General features: G+C 48.4%; 1 protein-coding gene across 1 annotated transcript; it reads left to right on the top strand.

Moving 5' to 3' along the window:
* Positions 1 to 15,265: 15,265 nt before the first annotated feature.
* On the top strand, positions 15,266 to 16,018 carry LOC136463369 (uncharacterized). The gene has a single exon (XM_066462373.1). It carries the CDS (start codon positions 15,374 to 15,376, stop codon positions 16,016 to 16,018), a length of 645 nt encoding a protein of 214 aa, XP_066318470.1. The 5' UTR covers positions 15,266 to 15,373.
* The last annotated feature ends 872 nt before the right edge of the window (positions 16,019 to 16,890 follow it).

Raw genomic sequence — 16,890 nt, 5'->3', positions numbered from 1 at the left:
AAATCGACGCATTTGTAGGGGGCTCGTATAACCGGCCGTCTCTACTGTGCTATTTGTAGGAACGACTGCTGTGCTGGAGTTCAGACACGTTACTGTATGAGCTGCTCCAATGCCAGCAGTATCTAAAAAAAGTCTTATTGATATAAACTGGTTTTCACGTAGTGTTGGCTTGGGCGAGGCTGTATCGTGCATGAACCTTTGGTCGACACGCACAGAGGTTCATGCATATATACGGGAGCCCACGGAATTTGCTCTCGGACTCGGATAGGATTAAAAGCTCTCTATGTGCCCAACACTATTATTTCTCTCTTTTGTATCCTGAACCCTTGTTGGCTTTCCCATGTGTAAATCTGACCACGATGAACAGACACCGTATTTTTGTTGGATGTGTCCCGGCCCAGTTACTGATCGAAGCCATGTTGTAAATTATTCAGACAAAACTAGAGTAGCACTCAGTTATGGTGGTATACTGGTATCGCAGATCAACCTGCTTATTGCTCCACGTCGCATTAATTATATATCAACATGTGATGCCTCGGAAGAAGACGATGATTGCCAGCTGACGCGCACCCAATGCAAGGGCCAAGACGGCCGTCGGAAGTCGGCAAAGCTCCATGACTCGATGGTACGGTGGTCACCAGAGGAATAATCACAGCTAATCATCCATCCATACCTCCATGACAATGGCCAATAATCTCCCTGGCCTACCTAGTACTGCCTTTGATTCCATTGCTTTTGTTCATAGGAATCTCATGTGCCATACACTGTATATATATTTACACACGTACTCCACCGTCATAGAAAACTTGAAATTTTAGGATTCAAAAATTATCCCAATAGTTTGCCTATAGCATAAATTTAAGTAAGTATAGATTACCTACCCAATTGTTTATCTATAGCATAAATTTTCTATATTGTGTGGGACCCGCATGTCAGTTTTTTTCTCTAATATACCGCATCATTGGCACGAGCGCAACATGACCCACCCTGCTCGCCACTGCACCCCTCCCCCCACACACAACAGTGCGTCTGTGTCGATGGCCTTCCCTGGCTCGTGCCAATGATGGCTAAGCTCAACTCATCAAGGCAAGCGGCAACGCCACCATCCCCAATCACGCCTATGCCGCTTCGCCTTGCCACCAACGCATTCCACCCCACCCCAACACCTCTCTCTTCTCTCTCTCGGCGGTCTTCCCTGGCTCATGTTGGTGATCGCAGAGCTCGGCTCATCGAGGTAGGCAGCAATGTCATCGTCCCGTGTTCACGCCTTCCCCATTTTGCCTTGCCACTATGGGCAGCTATTCCTCCTCCCCACGAGCCAACTAGCCGATCCTCTTTGACCACCATCGACCATGGCTCTTCCTCTCCATGAGTCAGCCACCGACGTCGAGCTTCGCTCTACTAATGTCGGTGCTTCGCCTCCGCGTTGACCGCCTCGCCAGTCCAGCTCGTGTCACATCCACCATGCGAATGCTTGCTGCTTCGCCTAGCCCGCCAAGGCCTCGACACCCCCCTCGACATCGTCTTGCCTTCGTTCTAGAGAAGACCAAGATGTAGATGTTGGTTTCGTGTGGGGGAAGGGAGTGGACGGGCACACGGGCGTTCTGTCGGCCCAAGGTAACAGTTGACCTCCTCCTCGCCGGCAGCGCACGGTGGTCGAGATCTGCCTGCCCAAGCCATAAGCAGGGGTACGGCGGTGGAGGTCTCCTCCCTCCCGCGTCATCGGCGTCGGTGAGAGGGGAGAAAAAGAATGTGGATGCGAACCATGAGAGCAAAGGGAGGTGAAGTCATGTGATGGTGCCCACTTGGCGTGGAGACGCGTGCTGGCGGCTCTTGCCAGTAGCAGCGAGAACTCCTTCTCGCTCGTCGGTTCTCTCGATCTCCAATGTGGAAGCTAATAGAGAGCACTAATGACACCATTGCAGCTGCCCTTAGAACAACTCTAGAAGTTGATTTAATTTGAGAATGGAGGAAGTAGTTAGCATGTATCACCTTCGATAATCATGGGTAAATTTGTTTTGAGCATTAATTTATCCTAAGAATCCTAAAAGCATGAGTGTTTTTAGATGGAGGGAATAGATGATAGGTACGTGTGTCAATGATATTTGCTACGGTGTGTAAGAAAGGTAGGATCGGCCGGAGAGGAAAAGAAAGGGCAAGATTCGGCCTATACATTTTGCTTTTGGCATTTGGAAAGTGTTAGTGGATTAGTCTGCACAGGGCCCGCTTGTAAGCTCGTTTGTAATCACTGGACGCGGTTGACGCGATCCGATGGACGCGGTCACCACGTGATCCGCAACGCTCGCCAACGCCATGCATGTACTCGCTCTGCCGCTCGCTCGCGTAGCAGCTTTGTAGGAGAGTCCGTTGAGCCAAGGCTCACCTGTACGTGTATATATTGTACACCAGAGATCAATACAAAGTGCGGTTGATCATTCTTCCACTTTCATGGTATCAGAGCCAGAGGTCTCGAGTTCGAATCCTGGTTAGCGCAATTAAAATAAAATAATTGTTGCTCGCTCTTATTCCAGGTCCGGGGCCTGAGGAAGCCTCCATGTGAGGGGGAGTGTTGGAATATAAGTGAATTGCTCACCTCTCCCCATCAGCTTAAGCTTTTGGGTTGAACTGATCGGTTCCAGCCATAGCAGGCCATGATGGCCTCCCAAGCCTTGAACAGCGGCTCCTTCGGCAACTGGGATCCACTCCACCAGGCGCTGTCCACAGTCGGCGTGCCCACGCAGCCTCCGAGCGCCGCCAAATGGTACCTCGACATAGGCGCGACCACTCATATGGCCTCGTCCCCTGGTAATTTTTTTCCCTAAACACCTTAAACCCTCCTCCTCCGTGATCACGGTTGGCAATGGTGCCCAATTGTCCGTGACTCATCAGACCTTCAGCTCCATCCCCACTTCCTCTTCCCTTTGTTTTTGCACAATGTTCTTGTTGCTCCCTCTCTAATTAAGAACTTAATCTTTGTCCGACGTCTTACTCGCGATAACAATGTTTCTATCGAATTTGACCCCACTGGTTTCTCCATTAAGGATCTTCCAACATGGGAGATGCTCCGATGTGATAGCCGCGGTGACCTCTACCCTCTCTGGTTACTGGCTCATCAAGCTCTCGCCGCTTCATCATCATCGACGGTCTCCTTGTGGCACCAGCGCCTCGGCCATCCCAGACATCATGTTCTTTCTCAAGTTTTAGCTAGTTTTGATTTCAATTGTAATAAATTAGTGGCACACTCTTGTTCTTCATGTCGATTGGACAAACATGTTCGTCTACCTTTCAATGACTCTACATCACATACATATTTTCCCTTTCAGTTAATACATTCAGATGTTTGGACATCACCTGTTGTCAGTCATTCCGGCTACAAATTCTACCTTGCTGTGCTTGATGATTTCACGCACTACCTCTGAACATTCCCTCTGTGGAAGAAGTCCGAGCTCCTGCCCACCCTACATGCATTCTTGGCATACGCCCACACTCAGTTCCGTCTACCCGTTCTTGCTCTACAGATAGATAATGGGAAGGAGTTTGATTCTACTGCTTCTCGGCTCCTTCTTGTGGAACATGGCATACAATTTCACCTTTCTTGTCCCTATACCTCACAGCAGAACGGGAAAGCCGAGTGGGTGCTCCGCACTCTTAATGATTGTGTTTGAACAATGCTTCTTCATAGTGCAGCTCCCCTGGCGTTCTGGGTAGAGGCACTGTCCACGGCGACATACATCATTAACCGGTGGCCATATCACGCCACCAGCACCACTACACCGTTCGCCCTCCTCTTTGGCGTCGAACCGACCTACGACGAGCTTCGCGTGTTCGGGTGTCGCTGCTTCCCTAACCTCACAACCACCACAAACCACAATCTCGACGCCCGCTCCACGCTCTGCGTATTCATCAGGTACCCCGCAGACCACTGTGGCTATCGCTGCTACGATGTCGTGACGCACCGGGTGATCACCTCGCTTCACGTTGTCTTTGATGAACAGGTATTCCAGTTTCGCGCAGTCCAGGAAGCCCCTGCAACACCAAGGTGCGATGTTGTGCTTGACGACCACCTACCACCTTGACGCCCCATGCGTGCAACGCCTAGACCAGTGGCACCAGTGCTCACCTCTGTGCTTCCCCCACATCCGATGCACGCCCGGTGCCTGCATCGGTGATCGTCGACACCACAGCAGCATCAACATCCTCCGCACCACCACGTACTCCAACATCGATAGTCGACACCGATGCGGAACTTCCTCAGGCTTCGCCGTCATCCTAGGAAGCCACAATGCCGCCTGGTTCGCCTGGCACGGCATCATCGCCTGCATCGAATGTCGCGACCACGCCGGCTTCATCTCCAGCCTCCGCTTCATTAGCCTCACCAGCACCTGCCCACCATATGGTGACATGGGCAAAGGCCGACGTGTTCAAGCCCAACCCCAACTATGCGCTGCAGATGGAGTCCACAACAACGTCACCCATTAACTCGTCAGTCCGGGCGATACTGCGCGACCCCAACTGGCGTGCCGCAATGCAGCTCGAGTTTGACACGCTCCAAGCAAACAACACGTGGACGCTCTAAGACCACCCGCCCGGTGCCCGGATCATAACCGGCAAATGGGTCTTCAAGCACAAGTGGAACCCCGACGGCACCCTAGATCGGTACAAGGCAAGGTGGGTCGTACGCGGCTTCAACCAACGCCCTAGGATCAACTTCGGCGAAACCTTCTCGCCGGTCGTCAAGCCACTGATGATCAGGACGGTACTCACCTTGGTGGTGTCCTAGCGTTGGCTGGCCCATCAGCTGGATCTCTCCAATGCGTTCCTGCATGGGAACCTACAGGAAATGGTGTACTACAGCCAGTCGACTAGCTTCGAGCACCCCGAACAACCGAACGACGTGTGCCTGCTCTCGCGCTCACTCTACGGTCTTCGTCAAGCTCCACGCCAATGGTTCCTTCGCTTTGTCGCGTATGTCACCAGCCTCGGCTTCATGCAATCTCACGCTGATAGCTCCCTCTTTGTGCTTCGCCACGGCACCGATACAGCGTATCTCCTCCTCTATGTCGACGACATGATCTTGTCGGCCTCGTCCTTGCGCCTTCTTCAGCACATCATCGCCAAGCTCAAGCTCTTGTTCACCATCAAGGACTTGGGACCACTATGGTTCTTCCTCAGCATCGACATTCAACGTGATGACGGTGGCTTCTTCCTTTCACAGGAGAAATACGCTAAGGAGATCCTCGAACGAGCTGGCATGACCAACTACAAGGCAGCTGGGACACCAGCCGATGTTCACCCAAAAACGTCTGACACCGACGGCAATCTCATCAACGACACATCCTGGTATAGAAGCATGGTGGGGGTGCTTCAGTACCTCATGCTAACGCGGTCGGACATCACCTATGCCGTGCAGCAAGTGTGCTTGCACATGCATGCGCCACGTGATGCCCACCTAACGCTGCTAAAGAGAATCCTACTCTACGTCAAGGGAACTATGAGTCTCAGGCTCCACCTTCTTCCTACAGTGTCGCTCAAGCTCACGGCGTACACTGACGTGGACTAGGTAGGGTGCCCGGACACACGGCGCTCCACGTCGGGCTTTGTAGTGTTCCTGGGCGAGTCTCTCGTCTCCTGGAGCTCCAAAAGATAGGCGATGATGTTCGCGTTCCAGCGCAGAGGCCGAGTACCAGTGGTGTCACCAACGTCGTCGCTGAGTGTTCATGGCTACGATAGTTTCTCGGCGAGCTACACTGCCACATCTAGGGCACCACGATCGCATACTACGACAATGTTTCTTCGGTGTACATGGCGTGCAATCCAGTTCATCATCGACTGAACCAAACACATCGAGCTCGACGTTCATTTCGTCAGAGAGAAGGGTGCACTCGGCGAGCTCCGTGTTCTTCAGATACCGAGCGCAGCGCCAGTTCGCGGACATCTTCACAAAGGGCTAGCCGTCTTTGCTCTTCAACGACTTCTGAGACAGCCTCTGCGTTGGCAAACCTACAACAGCGACTAAGGGGGGGTGTTAGCGGATTAGTCTGCATAGGGCCCGCTTGTAAGCTCATTTGTAATCGGTGGACGTGGTTGACGCGATCCGATGGACGCGGTCACCACGCGATCCGCAACGCTCGCCAACGCCACGCATGTACTCGCTCTGCCGCTAGCTCGCGTAGCAGCTTTGTAGGAGAGTCCGTTGAGCCAAGGCTCACCTGTACGTGTATATATTGTACACCAGAGATCAATACAAACTACGGTTGATCATTCTTCCACTTTCAGAAAGGTAGGTAGGTTAAACTTTGGTCCCTGCATGACAATAGTTGCATTGTACTGATATTGGAGTATTGGTTGTGCCACCCTAGCTAGCTATGTAGGGTCGGGCAAGGCTGCTGGGACACAGCGTAGGGTGGCAATAGGGCTGTGGGACGCAGATACCACTCACCATGGGGACAAAAGGAAGCGAGGCGCTGCTCATCACTGGCCGGCTCACTGCACTGTACTGGATCCGGCCAACTGAGCCTTGGCCCTGTTTGGTCGGGCTCCGGTGGCTCCTGGCTCCCGCCTGTCGGCTGCTGCACTGTACTGGATTCCGTTTAGGCCCTAGCTATGATGGATTAACAGAATAATTATGAACGGATTATATATTATTACTTGTCCTTTTTTACAAATTATGGGATACATCATACATTGTTAGTGTTAGATCAAAAGTGTGCATGTAGCTTGCTATAGGCTTTGAAGCTCTAGTGTGTGTGTGTATATACTACCCTATAGCTGGCTACAAAATAACTTATTCTATAGTCACTATGAGTTACGATAATTACTATGTTAATTTACGATATTATAGTAACTTCTTACTAAGTGGTTTACTATAATATTATGGTAAATATCCCCATGTGTTATAGTAACCCAGCTATCGTAAATATGTATTGACATTCTCGTAAATTAATATATAAAATTATCGTAAGTGGAGGTGGCTATAGAATAACTTATTTTGTAGCTAGGTATAGGGAGAGTATATTCAGTAGCCGGCTACAAAATAAGTTATGCCGTAGCCACCTCCATTTACGATAATTTTATATACTAATGTACGATAATGTCAATACATATTTACGATAGTTGGGTTACTATAACACATGGAGATATTTACCATAACATTATAGTAAACCACTTAAAAAGGAGTTACTATAATCTCGTAAATTAACATAGTAATTATCATAACTCAAGCCACTTTGAGTTACGATAATTACTATGTTAATTTACGAGATTATAGTAACTCCTTTCTAAGTGGTTTACTATAACGTTATGGTAAATATCTCCATGTGTTATAGTAACCCAACTATCGTAAATATGTATTGACATTATCGTACATTAGTATATAAAATTATCGTAAATGGAGGTGGCTACGGCATAACTTATTTTATAGCTGGCTACTAAATATACTCTCTCTCTCTCTCTCTCTCTCTCTCTATATATATATATATATATATATATATATATATATATATCCCTGGTACTAAATAATACTTAATAATAATCAGTAGACGACCGAACCTAAATCATCGAACTCGAGCCACGGGCGCTCACCCGGTCCAAATTTTTTATAATTTAGCCCTTTTTTTGAAAGTTTCTTACAAATAGACCCCTGGCGGAAAGAATTCAGAAAATATATCCTTAGCTCGGCGCCATTGATGCTGGCGCCGAGGTCGGCACCAACGTCTCTAGCGCCGAGCTCCTAGGGGCCCCGGCAGGGAGCTCGGCGCCATAGATCTTGGCACCGAGCTCGGCGCCAACGTCAATGGTGTCGAGCCTTTAATACCTATTAGGCTCGCGCCTTTCCTCTCTTCTTCTCCATCTCTCGCCCTAGGATAGCTGAGCTCCACCACCGCCACTGCTGCCCTCGCCCACGTCGTGCCGCCGCCGCCCTCGCCCTCGCCCATAGCCACGCCGCGCCCACACGGGCCCCGAGGCCACCCCGCGCCACGCGCCCAGCGGACGGCCCCGCGCCCCTTGGTCGCGCCAGCCCCCGTGCCACGCCTCGGCATGCAGGAGCGCCGTGTGGAGCCCAGGCATCCCGCGCCCACCACACGCCATCGCTATCGTCGACCGTGCCACCGTTGACCCCGCCACCTGTAGGGGCCGACCGTGCCACCGCCGGTTCGGATCGTCGGCCTGACCCAAACCCATCGTCCGCTGCGACTCCTTCGATGTCCGTGGAGCAGTCGTTGGAAAGGTAAAAAATTATAAATATGCAATGTGCATACTTAGTTGGCATTTGTTATTTACTAGTTAATATGATGACTCAGGTAGTGATCTAGTGAGATATATATATGTAGATAGATAGTAACATAGATACATAGGTTCATAGATATAGTTAGATAGCTACTTAGATATGTAGTTACATATTTAGTTAACTACATATGATCTAGCTATTTAGTGAGTACACTGTATATATATACAGTAGTTATTATCTTGATTACTTAGTTTATAGCTAGAAAGTACTTGTGAGGTACTATCTATCGTCTAATTTTGACTAAAGGACATGTGTTTCGTTACGTGTTTGAACTAGATGTACAACCTAGTGACCATATATCATGGAGGCACCGTTGAAAGTGATCGTTATAGATATGTTGAGTTTCTTGATATGCAAAGCGTGCATGTGCTATTCAATAATAGGCCTTCATTTAGTGAGGTGGTTGCAAAGGCTCGGGAGGAGCTGCATTGCCTTGGAGATGATGACATTACAGTTGATGGTGTACTTGCACCTAGGTTCTCCTCCGAACATCTTCAGGCGAATGATCTCAATTGGTTGTGCGGATCAGTGGGAGAACTATGTGAGATCGGCTATGAAGAGCCAGCTGCAATGTTTGGACAGTGGTTGTGTGTCGGGTGTTAGTTGATCCCATCCGTCATGGGTTTACCCCAGCAATGGATCATCAGGCACACATCGACCCTCCTGTTCTAGAACCTTATCTGCATGTGTAGATTGCACCTACGGTTCCCGATGCTCATTTTGCCCCAATGCGGTATTTGTAGATGGTTGTCAGACTCATGTTTCCATGGCAGATCCTCCTTTTGAGATCCCTTTGACACAGAATTATCCGAGTAAGTGTCTTAACCGCATGGTTTTTGGGAGCTTACCTCGTTCCTTACATCTATTTTTTCATTCTTTCCTTATTTCTGTACTGATGTTGCAGGAGACATTCCTGAGAATATGGATGTGCCCCCTGTTGCTGCGCAAGTGCACTTTGGAGATAGGATTTCGTGGCTCCAATAGTGTTGAAATTATGCATGATTTAGAGCCATATGAGATGGCTAGGGCTCTTGATTCTAATGATGATCGCCCTGTTGGAGAGCTGATGGAGAGTGATGTTGAGATGATGAGGTGTATCTTTCCCGGTCATCGTGATCCTAGAGTTTACGAGTTCAGCAATCTTGCTCATTTCGATTAGGCGTTTGTAGAAGGACGTGATGATGAGCTCCTATAAGCTTCCTGAGGCCGGTCCTAACATGGTAATTGAGAATGGGAGGGTGTTCAATGACCTCCCTGCTTTGAAGAGGTGGTTGCAGACTTTTGCAGTGATATGAAAGAGGCCTTACATGGTATTGCATTCATATGCAGGAGTGCCAGTTACACTAGTTGTGTGTGACAAGGAATGCTGCTCATGGAGGGTTTGTGCAAGGAAAGCAACAGGTAACCAAAAAATGGAAGATCACAAAAGTTGTTGGGCCACACAATTGTGCTGACCATGAGCTTGACACTGAGGCATCGGTAGTTGACATCTACCCTCATTGCCAAGCGGTTGATGGAAATTTTGCAGGGAGAACCCAACATGAAGGTGTAGACAATTATCAGGACCGTTGAGGCGTTGTATGGAGGATATGTGATAACTTATGGTTAAGCATGGAGGGCTAAGTAGCGAGCGTGGAAGATGATATATGGGGACTAGGAGGATGGGTATGAGCAGCAGCCAGTTCTTTTCAATGCAATCAAAGCGGTGAATCCAGGAATGCATTATGAGTACATCCCAAAACCTAATGTATGGAAGGATGGGAGGCAGATATTCTTCCGTGCCTTCTGGTGCTTCCCTCAGTGTGTCGAGGCCTTTAGGCACTGTCGTCTCATCTTCTCCATTGATGGTATATTCTTGATTGGCAAATACCAGGGCACACTTCTTATAGTCATATCCTGTTACGTGAACAACAAGTTGGTTCCTTTGGCATTTGCTTTGGTTGAGAAGGAGAACAATGACAGTTGGGGATGGTTCTTGAGGCTAGTCTGGATACACGTGGTTGGGCCTGGTGGGGAGGTTGGCATCATATCCGATAGGCATCAGGGCATACTTAATGCCATGCAAGAGCAGATAGAGGGGTATGCACCTTTGCACCATCGTTGGTGTACTTGGCATCTTGCCGAGAATCTACTCTAGAAGGATGGTGTCAAGAGTAACTTTGATCTGTTCTAGGAGGCTACTCGATAGCTTGAGGACAAGTACTTTAAGGAAAAGTTAGAGCAGGTTAGAACCGCATCAAATGCAGAAGGCAGACAATGGCTCACAGGTTTGATGAGGGGTTTGGAGAAATGGACGAGAGCTCACGACGCCGGTGGATGGAGGTATGAGTTTTAGTGCAGCAACATGGCAGAGTCATTCAATAAGTTGCTATTGGGGATACGTGGTATGCCTGTGAATGCAATCGTTCAATTCACCTTCTATAAGCTTGTTGCCTGGTTCAACGATAGACATGCCCATGCATTACAGTTGCGGAGTGATGGAGAGATATGGGCTACGAAACCAAAGGCACACCTAGAGAAGGCAAGAGAAAGGGCTGGCACACATGAGGTTGCATGCTTTGACCACGCCACAGGGACTTATCAGGTCGAGCATAGGGGCGGTACAATGTTCGACGGCGAGGTCCGAGAGTCAAGGATACATGTGGTTGTCCTCCAAGATTTGAAGTGCACTTGTGGTAAACCAAGACAGTACCACTTTCTATGTTCTTATTTGGTGGCAGCAACTAGGCATCGCAACTATAATATCGAGAGGAGGATACCTCACGAGTTCAGTGTCGACACTGCTTGTGCACATATGGAGCCTCCACTTCATGCCTTTTCGGGACCCTAGAGAGTGGTCTCCATATGATGGGTCGAAGTACATTGCGGATCCAGCTTACCGTTGGAACAAGCGTGGATCAAGGCAGAGAACTGAGGCGCATGATGGTTATGGATCAGATACCCGGAAGAACGAGGCATGGGAGAGGAACTCCATTTGTTACTGACCCCGAGCAGTACGAGTGCGGCAAGTGCAGTAGACTTGGCCACAATTCATGAAGTTGCCATTGACAGATTAGTGAGGTGCGACTATTGGTTCAATTTATTATTTTATATTTATTGTCTTCATTTAATTAATTATGCATGTCTCATTTTGTGCTTGTATTGGTGTCAATTACTTATACATTTGTAAGTTCATGTTTCATTGTATATTGAAATTCTAATTCATTCACTTTTTATAGGATGGAGCAATTCCACCTGCTCGACCCGACGTATGAGGCGACCCACCGAGGACGTCTCATAGCGTTGGGGCAGGTAATAATCTATAAGTTTTGTTCAAAATTTGATGAACGTACATATATTCGTGAAGTAACAGGAGACTTATGTTTTATTCGATAGTAGGACCTTCCGCTCCTTCGTCCTAGAACCCACAGTGGGTTCTTGGACATGCTGGTACGACGATAGGTACACTCCTTTCCTATAAAGAGCTGGCCTGGATGTCATCTCTTTTTAGGTTCATCGTGGGTTGCCCAAGTTCAACTCAGTGGCCATAACTACACTGGTTGACAGGTATTAAATTGAATCATTGCCTCCGTTCATGGCTATTTGTTCATGCGATTGACTTTTTGATAATTAATATTGCTTTGTCTTAAATATAGGTGGCGGCCGGAGACTCACAGCTTTCACCTACCTTTCGAGAAGATGACAGTCATGCTCCAAGACTATCAGAAGATGCTAGGCCTAAGGATTCACGTCAACCCAGTCACCGGGCAGTGCAGGTCAAAGGGCTGGAGAGCACGAGTGGAGGCCTTCCTTGGGCGTGAGCTTGGCGAGCAAGTGGCTCGCACTTCTAGAGTTCCCATCTCCTGGCTATGGGAAGAGTTCGCACAGTGCCCCAAGGAGGCAGATGAGGAGACTAGTTGGGTACTACTGTAGGGCGTGGATCCTACACCTATTTGCCTACGTTCTCTTCCCTGATGCCACTGGGTGATAGTGCGTCCTGGATGTGGATCTATTGCCTCGGTGACTAGGACCAGACGGGTCACTATAGCTGGGGCTCTATAGTCTTGTGTTTTCTATACCGGCAGCTGTGTGAGGGGTGTCGTCGGTCTTCAGTCAAACCCATCACTTGGTGGATGCGTGTACCTGTTATAGCTGTGGATGTGGGCTTGTCTTCCAGTTGGTTGTCCTGGATCGTCGTGAGTGGTTCCAAGGTCAGCCTCCAAGATGGCAGCCGACGTGGTCATACCTTTGGGACCAGGCCAGGGTTCCATACGCGAGGTTAGACCGGGCGTACATTGAGTTCACCAACGAGCTAGACACGCTGACTGGTGTCTAGTGTAAGTAAATTTTATTTTTCATGCTGGTTTGAAAAGGATTAGTATACCATCTAACATCTTGTTTGGACATGTTGTAGGTGGAGTGGGAGCCATACGGTGGAGAGGACGCACTTCCTTTTCAGCTGAGCAACGTTTGTGGGGCTGACGATGACTTCTATAGGATGAGGTGCCCTCTAATCTGCTTCTATACTGTCGAGTACCATCTGCCAGATAGGGTTGCACGTCAATTTGGAGTGAGACAGCTTTGGCCTACGGTTCTGTTCTCGACTAGGGTTGACTTACACAAGTAAGTGTTTTGATATTTCAAATGTCTCATGATGATGGTCCATTTCTATTAATATGGTGACATGTACATAGATTCAAGTAACGATGACATACGTGCAAGTTGGATCGTCAGAGGAACAAGAAGATTTTTTACTAGGAGAGGCACCACCAGTCCTTCATTGAGGAATGGGAGGAGATGCACGACAACATGGACGACAACAACGAGCCGCACATGAACCGTGAGTTCAGGCGGTACCAAGCTTGGTACCAGCGTGCGACACGGTGCAGGCTGAGGCTACAGTGGACCGAAGCTGACTACGCCAACATCGAGTCCTTCGACGATGAAGACACGGCGTACAACCAGTCGACTCATGCAGGAAGGCAGGTGGAGGCAGGACTGATCTTGGACAGAGTGGTAAGCCAATTGTCTTATTTTTATATGTTAAGTTGCATAACAATACATTAGGCATTCTTGGACCGACATTAGGAGTTATCTATTGTAGTTAGTGCAACCTTTGAGCCGTATAACCCTTATAATACATTAGATTCTTGTACAAAAGAAAACAAAACATATTGCTATATGTTCAGAAGTATTATTATTGAGAACTTTATTGCAGGGCAATACACTCAAATGCTCAGTTGAAGAGATCGAGCGTGTTTGGCCGAGAGTCAATGACGACTACATACTTGGCTTCCTGGACGTAAGATTAAAAATATTCTTTCAAACATATCATTAATACGTTGGATTCTTTCAGTTAACATAGTTTTGTACAATAGAGGTTAACACGTCGTCTACGCCGTGCGGCTGGTCGTTGTGGTTGCAGGACAGACACGATGCAAGACATGTACGTTCCTTCCGTAGGCAGAGGTGGCTTGGGTTCCTCTAGTCAAGTAGCTATAGGGGACGGGGATGATGACGAGGAAGACTGATGACGATGACGTGGACACGAGGCACGAGGAGCTTGGCCCCTCTCAGCTCCATGACAGCTCCCTCGACTCATCCTACACCACCTCTAGGCACTAGGCGACGCCGTCCGCGTGACCCTTACACTCTAGGTACGAGCACTCTCGGTCACAAGGGTAAGGGCAAGAGTAGGAGACAGTGAGGGAAGTGGTAGTTGTTAGTATGCACTATTATGGATTTTGTATTTACTTTTCTATAACTATTTGTGACTGTAAGGACATTGTGGACTATTTGGACTAAGCAGGACAAATTATGTTGGTTGTGATGTTCGTTGTGGTTGCATTTTGCTTTTTGGATGATTCAATGTTTGGAATATATAATGATGTCTCTATTTGTAACTATGGATGCTCCTAAAACAAGAGAAACTCTTATGAATTTTTTTCGCGAAACAATAATCATACTACACTGCTAAAAAGGTACAAATGTAGTACACATATTAATTATAAATTTATTAGAAAGTGTATAATCCAAACGTATCGTACATACGCTTTGTAGATGAATCTAGGGTTACCAAGCAACAGTGAATGATTCTATGGTTTTCAGATAATAAAAATAGACTTTTCAGATACAGGGACATCAACGATTTATCACATCACTGACATAGTACTGGCATACAAGGAAGCACAACTCCACTCTATCTCCACCATCCATCTTATTATTGTTTGATCCAAGGGCTTAGGTGAAAAGGCACACGGATCGCTGACATGGCACACTGAGAGGCATCCATTCCTCCTCTCAACCTATAAATAATCACTCGCTCCCTCTCATTCACACACACAACAAGGTTTCAAGGTCCAATATGCCGATTCGTGAGGTAGGATGAAGTGGGAAGAGAAAAAACCCGAGAGGGAGGAGAAAGAATAGGAAGAACACTAGGGCAGGAAGGTTGGGCCGGGGTTAAATGCAGGGAGCTCGGCACCACCTGCCAGGTCATCCATCGTGCCCAGGAGCTCGGCGCTAGAGACGATGACGCCGAGCTAAGGGTCTATTTTCTGAATTCTTTCCGCCATGAGTTTATTTGTGAGAAACTTTCAAAAAAAAGACTAAATTGTAAAAAATTCGGTCACCCGGTGCCTCCGTTCGCACAGGCCCGGCCCACTTTATTCGGCCAGCTGGCATCTCAGCTCGCCCACCCCCACCCCACGTTTTTTTTTGCGGTTTCATTTTCTTAGCTCCCGTTCGCTCGATCCGCTCCTTCCCTCACCACCGCCGCTGCCGCTCGTCCGCTCCCTCGCCCTACCACCGCCGCTGCCTAGCGCCCGACGTTCTCGGCCGGCGTGCCCCAGCGTCCCGCACCGCCGTGCCGTGACTCAGATCGTGCATGTGACTGCAATGGTACCCGCTTCTCCGACCAGCCGCTACCATCGCCTAATCCCATTCGCCCGACGAGGATGGCCGCGTGACCACGTGCGACGGGGACAGCAGCCAGCAGATCTCGTTGTAGCAAGCAAAAGCAATCGATCGACAGCAGCTAGCTTGATCTCTCATTAGTTAATCATATTATTAGTTGTGCATTTCTTGGCCCATTATTCCATTTGGAAGATGAAGAAGGCGTCCAGGTACCTGAAGCAGCTCTTTACCGCCATCGTCGCGGCAGTGAAGGCCAGGTCCACCGCCGTGATGGGCACCAAGGCCAGCTCCCTGCGGACGGGCCTCATCGTGCTCGGCATCATGCGCAACAAGAAGCTCCTGCTCAACGCCATCCAGAGCAAGATCCACGCCATCATGGGAGGCAGTAGTAGCCACAGCAGCAGCAGCAATGCGGTGGGCGCCAGCCAAGGCTGCGGCGGCGAGGGCGAGCGCCTGTTCCTAACCAGCAGCGGCGCCAGGAAGGCCGCGCTGCTGCAGAGCCTGCCGAGCTTCGCTGTGGAGCAGGAGGCGAGGGCGGTCGTCCTGCTCAGCAGCCTGCCGAGCTTCGCGCTGGAGCGGAACGCCGCCGGCGGCGGCGGCGCCAACGAGGACAAGGACGTGGTGGAAGCAGCAGCGGCAGGCGAGAAGCATCTTGCTACCGTGGACGACGCCGCCGTCGCCGCTCCTGCAGGGTCGGCGGCGGAGGGGGAGTTCCGGCTGGAGGACGAGATCGACCGCGTGGCGGACGTCTTCATCAGGCGGTTCCACGAGCAGATGAAGCTGCAGAAGCTCGAGTCCTTCAAGAGGTTCTGCGAGCTGCTGGAGAGGGGCGCCTGAATGTCTATATCCCACTCGCATTGCATGCCAATCTTCATGCTTCATCTAATAATTAATCAAGGAAGATCGACTTCTGTCGGGGTCAGGGTGTAGTTACTTACTTCAAATTAGAATAAGTGACAAGAAATCGAGTTTGTTTCTTGGATTCGTACTTTAATTTGGGAGTGTTCGTTTGAATGTGAGAAGAATGATGGTCTCGTACTCCTTTTTTTATGGGAGGAGAATTGGTGTGATCAAGTCCGATGTATGACTTGACGGTTATAAAAGTTAACTGAACACTAAATGAAATTATGGGTTTCCAATCCATGTCGTGTTTTAGGATGCCCATAGTTTTCCACATTCCTAAATTGATTATATTAACTAATATTTATCCAACAAAATGAGCATCAACACTAATTCTCAAGGTCTAAAAAATACAACTATTTATAATACTGAATAAATATAATTAGATTAATTATGAAGTATATTTTTATAGTAAACATGTTCTCAAATATGTAAATATTGATATTTTTTTTGTAAATTTGGTCGAACTAACAAAGTTTGACTAAAGTCAAACCTTATATTCTTTTCTGCACTGAGGAAGTAGGTAAGACATAACCCATGGTGATGGTGACAAATGTAAGGATCTGCTTGATACGGTGTTGTTTGTCTAGCTTCAGCTCCTTGCTACGAGAGAGCTTCACCAGCTCATAGTTCATTTTAAGAATAGAGATAAAAATGAGTCTTACTAGAGTACTGAAAGGTTCTAATATGGCTAGAGGGGGGTGAATAGTCTATTTAAAAATCTACAAATCAACTAGAGCAATTTGATTAGTATGACAAATAGTGAAATACAAACTTGCTTTAGCTCTACAAGGGTTGCAAGCCACCTA

This window comes from Miscanthus floridulus, chromosome 7 (genome assembly GCF_019320115.1).
Source record: "Miscanthus floridulus cultivar M001 chromosome 7, ASM1932011v1, whole genome shotgun sequence".
Taxonomy (NCBI): domain Eukaryota; kingdom Viridiplantae; phylum Streptophyta; class Magnoliopsida; order Poales; family Poaceae; genus Miscanthus; species Miscanthus floridulus.
The sequence above is the reverse complement of the archived record's forward strand: the minus strand, read 5'-3'. Positions and strand labels throughout refer to the sequence as shown.